Source organism: Pezoporus wallicus, unplaced genomic scaffold (assembly GCF_028554395.1).
Source record: "Pezoporus wallicus isolate ANWC-B61680 ecotype Strahan unplaced genomic scaffold, APGP_CSIRO_Pwel_v1 contig_8013, whole genome shotgun sequence".
Taxonomy (NCBI): domain Eukaryota; kingdom Metazoa; phylum Chordata; class Aves; order Psittaciformes; family Psittacidae; genus Pezoporus; species Pezoporus wallicus.
This window is the reverse complement of record NW_026636761.1, coordinates 2,109,872-2,120,671: the sequence shown is the minus strand read 5'-3', so window position 1 is coordinate 2,120,671 and position 10,800 is coordinate 2,109,872. Positions and strand designations below refer to the sequence as shown.

The window sequence follows — 10,800 nt, the reverse complement described above, 5'->3', positions numbered from 1 at the left end:
CGCTCGCTGCGCCGGGGTGCGCGGAGCCCGCCAGCCCCGCGCCCCGGGCGCCGCTGCGCTTCGGGGGCCGCGGGGGCCCGGCGGGGCCAGGGCACTATTTGACGTCGAGGAGACGAATCACCGCGGCGCAGCGATACGGCGCGCACCAATGGAGTTCAAATGTCAGCAAGTTTGAGGAGGGGTGAGGCACCGGGGGGTGTGTTCCTCCGCCGCGGCCCCTGCTCTAAACGGCGCGGCTCCTCGGGACGCCGCATGGCACATGGGCTGCGGAGCGCCGGGGAAGCCCCGCCGCCCCGCCCGGCCCCGCCGCTCCGCCCGGCCCAGCCCCGGGAGGGCCCTCCGCGGAGGGCGTGGGGCTCCGGCGCTGCCGGCGAGCAGGTGACACCGCGGGCTGCCCTGCGCCGTGTGCGCGGCATGTGCGCGCCCGCTTAGCGCGGGCTGCCCCCATGGGCAGCGGCGCCGGCTCCTTCCTCTGCCCCCCGTCTCTGGAAGTGCAGGCAGGAAACGCTCCTCATGTCTCCCAGATAAAAATAAAAGCGACTCCCTCTTCCCGGCCGCAGAGTGCCCCCGCGATCGGCCAGACGCGGGGCTGAGCCGGCCCCGCCGCCCGGCAGCGCTTCTCGCCGCCGCCCGGAGCGCCTCTCCCCGCCGTCGCCCGCCCCATGGATATCGCAACAGGTCCCGAGTCCTTGGAAAGGTGCTTTACGCGGGGCCAGTCGGACTGCTCAAAGATGCTGGACGGTATTAAAATGGAAGACCACCCTCTGCGCTCGGGTCCGGCCACGTTAGGAGTGCTGCTGGGTGAGTTGCCGTTCGCTTCTCGTCTGCGCCTAAAGCGGCCCCGGAGCTTCGCGGGGCCCGGGGCCGGCTGCGGCGGGGCCCTGCCGGACTGATGCGGCCGCCTCGCCTCGGGCTGCAGCCGGGCACATAATCGTCTCACCGGCGTTTGTGGGGTGCGGATTCGGCAGCGGCCGTCAGGCTCAGTGTCGCTGAGCTCCCGGGGCTGGGGCCGGGCTTCCGCTGCCCGCTGGCTGTCCCGGGGCCGGGAAGCGGGACCGGGGGAGTGGGGCCGGCGTCGGGACAGGGGATGGGGGCCGGGACAGGCGCTTCATGCCGCTGTCTGCCGTTCGCAGGGTCGGACTGCCAGCACCAGGCCGTCTGCGAGGGCTGCCAGCGGCCCATCTCGGACCGGTTTCTGATGCGGGTGAACGAGTCCTCCTGGCACGAGGAGTGCCTGCAGTGCGCGGCGTGTCAGCAAGCCCTCACCACCAGCTGCTACTTCCGGGACCGAAAGCTCTACTGCAAGCAGGACTACCAACAGTAAGAGCGCGGCGGGGCTCAGCGGGGCCCGGCGCGGTGCCGCCGCCGGCGGGGAGCACTGGCAGCCCGGCACGGCACGGCACGGCGTCGCGCCGCGGGCTCGGAGCGTGTTTCAGAGCGGGCCGCCGTCCCGAGCCTTGCGGAGCGGGGAATCACCGGCCCGGGCCCGAGGCTGCGGGTGGCGGCCCCGGCAAGCGGGGACCCAGGCAGCGGGCGGGACCGGAGAGACTTTGAGCCATTTCGCCCGTCCTAAGCAGGGAGCTGCCGCCTGTCCCCCGGCTCCGCCGCTGTCCGGCACCCTGCGGCGCCGTCGGAGCGGTCCAGCAGCGGGGCGGCCCGTTTCGGCCCGGCTCAGCTCCACTCGGACAGCTCAGGCAGCGCCGCTCTCGGGACAGCCCCGCAGGGCCCTCCTTCCCGGGACGAACCCCGTCCCACCGCCGCCCGCAGCTCCGGGACATCCGTGGAGCGGAGCGGTCCGTGCCGGCTGCCCGGCGGCGGGGCCGTCTGTCCGCTGCCCCGGGCTATCCCGGCAGAGCCGCCGAGCCGAGCCGCCGCCGGGCGCGGAGGGTGCGCGGGCGGCCGCGGGGCCCAGCCGCGGGGACTGGCGCCGGTCGAGGCTCCGCGGCCGGGCTCGGCAGGAGGAGCCCGGCGCTGGCCCCGGCCCGCCCGGCCCGGGCGCTTTCTGTGATTTAGGCTTTATCCCCAAATGTCAGGCTTTGTCGGGCGGCTGCCCCCCGCCGCGCCGCGTCCCTGCGCGGAGACAGAGCCCTGCCCGCGCCGCGCTTGTCCTCCCCTGCAGAAGCCCACTTCATGCTTGTCACCGAAATTGAGGATCCTTTTTGTGCCGGGAGGGGGGCGAACATGGGCACTTCAATCACTGGGACATAATATGGCTCTGCTAGAAGTCTGGCAACAAACAAAGAACAACAACTATTGGTTTGCATCAACTTTTGTCAGGCATTCAGCAGGCTTCCAGAAAGGCCTGAAGTGGCTTAGTGGCAACAATGTGCATTTCATAGCTACAGCATGAAAATCCATCTCCATGGAAACTGGTAGTAAATGCTAACATGACATGCTGGGTATAAATATTGTTAGGGTTATAACTCTTGTATAAACGGCCCAGATAAATGTCCCCCTGTTTAGGAATTACAACAAAATGTGTTATTTCATGCTGCAGCCCTCACCAGAGACTCTTCCATGGGCCCGGGTTCTTCACATGAGAAAAGCTCAAAGCTCGCTGCTGCAGCCACCCTCACTGGGCCAGGGCCTGGTGCTGGCCGGGTTTTCTCATACCCCTGTGCAGAGAGCAGATCCACAGACTTTATCTTTTACTTCTATACAAAATAAACCACCCCGTGAGAGCTGTAGTTGTAAATCAATGAAACCTCTGCCTCTGTAGGTAGTACTACTTAGGTATTTTGGTTAATTCGTGAAGAGTTTATAATAGTCTTTAGGCTACCTAAAAAAAGCATCATTTGGCTGTGTAGATATTTACATTAATTACACACCCGTGTACCCTCTGAATCCCATCTTTAGTTTCTGCGAAATAGAGGATTGTGCTTCGTGACTTTAAAAAGCAAGATTACAGGCTGCTCCTTTGTAAATGCAAAAACACTTTCCTGACTGAAAATAGAAATGTCACCGCTTCAGAACTTTCCGTGTTATCAAAGGTGTCCAATTGTATAGGGGGGAAATGGGGTAACCAGGCTGACGAGCAATAAAAAGATATCAACATGTTGGCCTTTGTTGAATCCCAGCACCTCGCGTGACATGACATGGTCACCTGCTGTGTGTGCCCCTCCGGACTGACAGCAGCAGCGGCTCGTGGAAAGGGGAGGGCAGCCACCGTAAATCCAAATTTGTTTTCCATGAAATTTTATTAGTCCAAAAAAGCAAGCACGTGAAACTGCGCTGATGCTGTTTGTGTGCTTCCCCTGCCTGCTGCCTTTTAGACCTGGAGAAATACCCTTTTCTGATAGCTGAAGGATAAAAATAGCTACTCGTACATGGCAAGCGGTTCTGGGCTGTGCGGTGCAGGCAATCGGTTTGATCAGTAAGGGAGTGGAGGGAGGAGTGAAGCCATGAGCAAGTTGTGCAAGTCGTCTCCAATGTGCGGGAGCAACCATCGTCCTGGGCTGTAGCATTCCGGGGTGGAAAATGCCTCTGCACTAAGAAAGCTTGATTTGGAGTAGTGAGATGAAATGGTATCAGTGCAGAGGAAGACCGGTATCAGCAAAATCTGATGCTTTTTGTTATCCTGAGTCCTATTTACTGACCTTGGGGGGGGAAGGGGGGGGAGAAAAAGGGGGAAAAAAAGAAAAAAGGGAGAATAAAGATTACTTAAATATCTTAGTTACTGAAATTTGCTTTAAATAGGTTTTTCTGTAAATAGTAATGTAATTTAAAGGTCAGATTTCTCCAGAACTCCCAGGACTATAATCAAATGCTGTGTGTGTATCTTTGGAAAACTGGTGTCTCGTCTTTCTAATGAAAGCAAGCTTCTGATGGGTCAGATATCAGACCTTAAACCTTTCACTGGGTCAGGAATGATTCCTGCCCATCCTTGGATGAGGGCATTTCACATTAGGGGGAAGGGGGAAAACATTTTTCTTTTTTTTTCTTTTTTTTTTTTTTTTTATGAAAATGTTGCCTGTTTGAAGCTGCCCCTATGCTTGGAATGTTAGAACAAATCCCGGGGGAGATGGATTAGTGGCCCAGGCACAGTTTGAGGTAGTCAGAGGTGCCTGATAGGTGTAATTTATCACAAAATATCATCGGTACATCAGTGGGACTGGTGGGACAAGCTGTGCATGCGTTTTACACTGGGTTTATACAAAAGATTCAACAATTTTTTTGCATGAGCACATCCTGATCTTCTGATTTAATTCAATCAGCGCACTTCTTTTGCTAAAATGTAAGATTTTGAGGGTCACAGGTATGTTTGATTGCAAGCTTTTTGTGTGGGGGGGGAAACCAGAGCAGTCCAGTGGCACCAGGGAGGCTGGCTCTGCAAACCCGAGTCAAACAGAATATCTCTGATTTTAATGAGAGCTTTGCCAAATGGCAGGGGGAGTGTTGCACACTTGGAACCTTACCCTTACACTTTTTTCCTTTAAAAGAAGTTTTCTTTCTGACAAACGGAAGCCTTCAGAAGGAATATTTATCAAAAACAAGGGGTTTGCAGTAGTTACGTTCTGGTTCTTTGCTTAAATGAATTTATTTATTGTGCCACTCGTAACAGTGCTTCCTGCTATAAAACATTAGTAATTATAAATATTACATTTCTTTCCCATTTGTATATTTTCATTTGTTTTGTGATTGTGCTTTCCTGGTTTGTTTTTATCTCACTATCCAGCACTATGTAACAATATACCCTAGTTATTGCTGACATTAAACAAAAAGATATGCTATGAAAAATAACCGTTTCAGGTTACATATTTCATATGTAAGAAATGCATATAATTTCTAGAAAGATCCATATTCCTATTCTAGCTTTGGAAAGAAAGGCTGTAGAAGAGGTCAGTTATTCAAGAGGTAGGAGAGCAAACAATCACAGTTGCTATTTCAGAATGTTACGTTAATGCATTCTAAGTTTTGCTTAGAGAAATAGTTTTTTGTTAGATTCTTCCAGATATGTCAGGCGTTGTTTTAGCATCATTATTGGGTGCTGTTAAAAAAGCCTTGCTGTATATTTCTGGTACGTCTTTATACTGTTCTTCATCTGTAAGTCCTTTCTTGTCAGTGACTGGGCTTATTTTTTATGTGCAGTCAGCACGGAGCAGCATGTACCTCGCAGGAAGGAAAGAAAACGCTGCGAAGCCCCGTTGCTGTAGGGGAATGTTCCCCCTCTCCACACTTCGAAAGTTCTTTCATAGGAGTATAATACCGAGGCTGATGTTTCCCAGTTCAGTTGCGTTTTACGTTGCAGTAAGACAAAAGCTTCCTATTAGTAAATGTCTCTTATTTTCATGACTGTTATTTTTCATCCAGAGAGAGCGCGCGCATGTCCGTGGGGAGTGCGGGCTGAGGAATGTAGGCAGGATCAGCGGTGCAGGAGGTGACTTGAGCTCCCAGATTCTGCTACATGCAGAATGGACAATAACCATTTGCTAACAGGAAGGTTTTATTTGTCTTCAGTTGTACTTGCTTTTCATTTTTTAAACCAAGGAGAACCAGGCGTGTTGTTACACTCACTGGTGCAATTGCTCCTCATGGGAACTCAGCAGAATTGTGCAGGGCGCTGGTGGCCCCCCCCGGTGTCATTTGCGTCTCGTGTCAGGCTGGTGCTTGTCTTTGTGTTATTAGGAAATGGCATAAAAACAGAGTGAAACTTAGAGGTGAGGAGTAACCTAAGCACATGCCCAGGACATGGAGTAATGATTAAAGTTATGTCATGCGCTAAAAATGCTTTTAAAAGTCGCTGAAACACTGGCATTTTTGCTGACAATCCAAGCAGCCCTGCACTCTCAGCCACATCAGCCTGGTTCAAAACCCTCAGTACTGTCAGGTTTCCGTAAGCACCTCGACACAGTTCCAAAAGCGGGAATGCTGAGGAAACGTAGCTGTTATTTCTGACGTCAGCAGAGTCGCTGTAGTTGGGCTGAGCCCCCACAGGTCCCCCCGTGCTGGCAGGAATTTATCCCGTAGCACACAGGGCAGATACCGGCACTGGAGCCCAGAGGTGGCTCCAGGTTAGCCTTAGGATATACTTAAAATAGGGGATCTGGAATGGAGCATGGTTTAAGAATTTGGGGAGACATTTTGGTTTTCTGCTGCAATCATGGTAACCTTATTGGACAAAATAATTGCAATGGTGGTAGGTAATTTGCACTAATCCGTGGTAGAAAATGATAGGGGGATCTTTTTGTAATACAGGCAGTATGCAATTAGATTAATAAGAGGATAATTTATAATGCTTAACTACCAACCTGGGAAAAAATAGCTAACAAATACAAAATTCACTGCAAAAATATCTTCACTGCTGTATATAAGAAACAGGAACATTGTGTATTCTGTTCAGAAATCACGTCTGTTATTTTTTGAACTTTCGAACTAGTTCAAAGGCATACATCATACATTTTCAACCATCAATAATATATCATGATTAAATAGCTGGATTGTAATGCCTCTCTCCTTAGACTAATTATGTCATTAGTGTATTTCAGTTGTAAATATGTACCCCTTTTGCTCGCCTCCATTGTGGAGCAACCTATAAAGCATGGTACGTCGTAGTGAGCTCTTGCATATTTAGTAACGAGTAGAGGCTGGTTGATACAGTCAGTTGTGAAGGAATATCCAGGAGTATGCTTTTCATAATGTAGCTGTGATTTTTATTTTTCATTCCAGTCAAAATTCGAATTTGCACTAAATCTGGTACTTCTTGTTGTAACAGGAATTGATTTCATTCTATTTAGTACCTCCTTCTCCTGGAATGGAGTAGGATATAGTAAATTGCTAGAGGATTGCTTGAGCTCAGTGTGCAGGTCAGCAGGAGGTTTCAGTGCACCACAAAGTGAACGGGGGCCTCCTTGGGTGTAAGGAAACAGGCGCCGGGAGCCACCGTGCTGGCTGCTCTGTACTGGGGCACATGTGCGTGCACCTCCGACCGACACACAGACCCAGAGAGGCCCACGGACGTCTGCCGGTGTGCTCATGGGGTGATCTGGGGGCGGAAAGAGTTAGTAAAATACTTCATTCTTACCATTGCTAGGCTAGGAGTAGGCAAGTACATTTACTGTTTGGTTTGCAAAGTACTCCTTGTGTTGTTCAGTTCTTGTGGTAGAAAATGGTGGGTAAATATAACAGCAATATTTCATGAGAATATTAGAAGGGGGGGTTCTACTGCTTAGGCTGGTTTAAACCGCATCATGAGTTGCATAAAATGCAGATTCCCCAAAAAGGCTGCAAATTTTCAACCCCAGCAAGATGGAGAAAGACCATTACAGTGTCCTCTCTAAAGGGTGCACTAGGTCAAGCAATGTACTTGCAGAAAAAACAAGGATAAATGCTTCTCTTTGCCTACGTCTTTTTTTCCCCGCATGATATGTCATGTTATTGCTCAATGAGGTAAGAAAGCAAGCAAGTAAATAAATAAAACTGTGAAGTGAATGGTACAGTAATCTCCAGTAAAGGTAAACAAGCTTGGTATTGCTCTTGGACGAGTTAGTGCGGTAGAAAGGGGTTTTTGGCATGATTTGAGGATGATTGCGTTACTCAGGAGGCAGAGATTGACTCATAATGAAATGACAGTTTCTTGTTCGTTGCAAAATATAAAAACTCCAGATTTGTTCGGAAACAAAGAATAAGGTTATTCGTAACAATGTGACGTGATCCTCGACAGCCGAGTCTCCAGCAGCCAAATAATGACATTAGAGGAGTTGCTTTGGATTCAGATGGGTGCAATTAAGAGCAGAAATTTCCTTCAAGTGAACTGGAATGGACGTGTGAAGTGGGCAGGGAATGTCTATCGAATACACACCTTGCAGTTGTGGTGTGCTATACCTAAAGCTATGAATTTAGACTGATTTTTGTTTGATGAAGGAAGTATTAGAATTTTTGTTTTAGAAAGCAGAGGTGTTTTCTGTGTCAAGATAGTTTTAAAAATGAAACGGGGAGAGAAGGCTATTTTGCAGCAGTGGGAGTTTGAACAGCACTGGTGATGTTTAGGGAACCAGACACCACTTTTCTCCATTAGTAACAAGTAAAAAAAATACGTGTACAACTGCATATCTAATTTAAAATGAATGATAAAAGTAAGGCTGGGCTTCTGAGTTTGAGAGTAGAGGCCATAAGAGAGAAAGAGATGACAATACTTGTGAGGTAAAATGAGCTGACTTTTTGTTTTAAATATAATGCTCTTTGGTGTTTATAACATGCGTTCTAATACAGATCTAAATCTTGCATGCTTTGTTCAGGCAAATTATTCACTGTTTCTAGATGCCTCTTTAAATCCAACATAAAATTGAGGCAGATATTTGCCTTTTTTTGTCTTTATTTATTTTTTTAAAATGCTAAACTTACATTTGCTTTACGTTCCTGGACTTGCTTTCTCCAGACCAATATTCCTCAAGTGAAACACTGTCTTACTCTTGTTTTACTTCTTGGTATGTCGGCAATTGCTTTGAACAGACCTTTGCAAACTCGTCCACGTGCTGTGTCTAATGCAGTCGCCGAGACCAGAGCCAGCCCCTGGTGTCCACGGGCTCTGTGGATGGTGAGGGCAGGTTATTGCTGTGAGGGGGGCATGAGGAGGGGATGGGGACTCCTGTCCCCTGTTCCGGAACAGGCAGTTCACACTCAAACCAGCCATTTTGCAAAACAGATTACTGATAACAAATATTTTCTCCTTTTATATGACCTGCACATTCACAGAATACCTGTGTTGCCATTGCCCCTTATTGGATGCTAAATATACCTTGTAAGTAGAAAGCACCATGTGTGACATATGATGCGATTTTAATGAAGATTATGTAGAAACAAACCCCTTAAAATTTAAGTGTCTTGTATGCAACATTGTGCATTCTGACTGTCTTGAGAAGGTAAAACATTCAGACCAGTATTACCAGAGGAACCCAGAGTCTGTTACACCAACTATTGTGTCCGAGGTGGGAATCTCAGCCCAGCCAAACCTACCTATGTGCTTCCCATTGCGATGCTCACACAGAACTGGGGTATTTTACTTGCCTTTCAAAAACTGTTTGCCTGTGGGCAACTGAACAAGTAGACATTTGTGAGATTGTATTACAGTAAAGGAATCATTAATGTGATTAATTCCAGTGTACTATTTTGCTGGTTTTGCAGTTTTACAGTGATCTTCTTTATAGATACAGCAGAACTGCGAGGGCACAAATTGATAAGTCCCTTAATACCAACATAAACAAGGAATAACGTATTTCTTGAGAATTTTATAAGGGTTTCTAACCTGATGCTCCTGTAACGAGGCAATACATTTACGGAGAACACTTGTCGTGGAGGTCATTTGCTTTGCTTCCAAAACATAATATGTTTTTTTAATATGCACGGAATTTTCCTTTGCAAATGTTGACATGAACTTGTGAACATGCAATCCCTATTGACTTCAATGAGAGCCGTCCTCGCTCATCAAAGGACAGAATTTGGCTCTTGATTTTACTGCAATCAGTGTATTATTTATAATGTACAAGAGTGCACGTGCACCCTCCCAGTAAGAGCTAATGGAATTTATGTGCACATGCTGAGGACCAAATCCTCCTGGTAGCTGTTAGGAAGTTTACTTTCATGTGTTTGTAACCTGAATCACCATTCACTGATTACAAAACAAAACCAGAAAAAACAATAATAGTCTGCATCAATAATATTTTCCTTAGCAGTTGTTACTTTTACCATAGGTTATTATTATGATAGGAAGCAAGCAAATTTGAATTTGCAGAAGAAATCCTGAATGTTGTTTTAAAGCATTTCTAATTACAGCCGGTGCTTACTCCTTCTTCTCTCAGACCAGTCGAGCACTGGTGCATTCCTTGTGTGTTAGTGAGCAAGCACGTTTGGTGCATTGTGTGGATGAGGACAGTATGAGCAGGGACAGTGTTTGCTTTCCAGAAGTGGGCACAGAGATGGGCACCGTTGCCTGTCACAGCTGGAGTTAGGGTCACCAGGAGCTCCATGGGACCCGACCTTTGGGCTGCAGCACAATACCTGCCAAGGCTCATTAGTGAGAAAGGTTACAGTTCTCATTAACATCCATTCTGAAGAACAGTTGTTCTCAACCTGCATGATCCTATCCTTTATACAATCAGCTTGCCTACAGCTAGCAGTTTCCTATCACCTGATAGAGCTATTCCTGCAGCTTCTCAATGGAAGCAGCTTCCCTGGTTTCTGATTTTATTCTCTCATGTCACAGCTTTAATCCAGTTTCATGGGGAGGGGATATGGGAGTGCTTGCTGAGGCTACTTTTGGTAACGTGTGTGAAATGAGGCAAGTATTTCATTCTGTATGGTACAAAGAGGTTTATTAGCAAATCACAGTAAAGCAGAAAATCGTGAAACTAAGACAAAAAATGCAAACCAAAACACCGAAATGACCGCAGAAATGGTGAGCTACCTTCAGCTAGGGCAAAGCTTTGGTGTGATAAAGTCCAGCTGTACATGACAGTCTGCCAGCCCCAGCACTATTCATGAATATTTGGGATCTTCTGCAGGCGTTTCTTTGTAGTTGATGATCTGTGCTAAACCACCTCTAGTGCAGCAGTGCCTCCGCTATTTACTTTAGTGGTGCTGTGCCCTCGGTTCCGTGGCAGATCTTGGCTGGGAGCAGGCCTACCTGCCTAGCTCATGAGCTTCATCATGAGCTTTTCAGGTGGTGAGGAGCCACAGGAGAGGTACGAGGTGCTGCAGGGAGCTCTGGGAAGGTGGTGAGCGGAGGGGATGAGGCACACAGCCCCGTTTCCACCTCGGTTACCTCTTCCAGCAGCTGGGGATCCAGGTTATCTGGTCTGTCCTCCT

At 48.6% G+C, this 10,800-nt stretch overlaps 1 protein-coding gene across 1 annotated transcript in view; it reads left to right on the top strand.

Moving 5' to 3' along the window:
• Positions 1-365: 365 nt before the first annotated feature.
• Positions 366-10,800, top strand: part of LMX1B (LIM homeobox transcription factor 1 beta) — a 95,471-nt gene continuing 85,036 nt past the window's right edge. The window contains exons 1-2 of the mRNA XM_057401645.1: positions 366-801; positions 1,134-1,320. Coding sequence (XP_057257628.1) covers positions 663-801; positions 1,134-1,320 — 326 coding nt within the window. The 5' untranslated portion in view covers positions 366-662. The remainder of the gene's footprint in view (positions 802-1,133; positions 1,321-10,800) is intronic.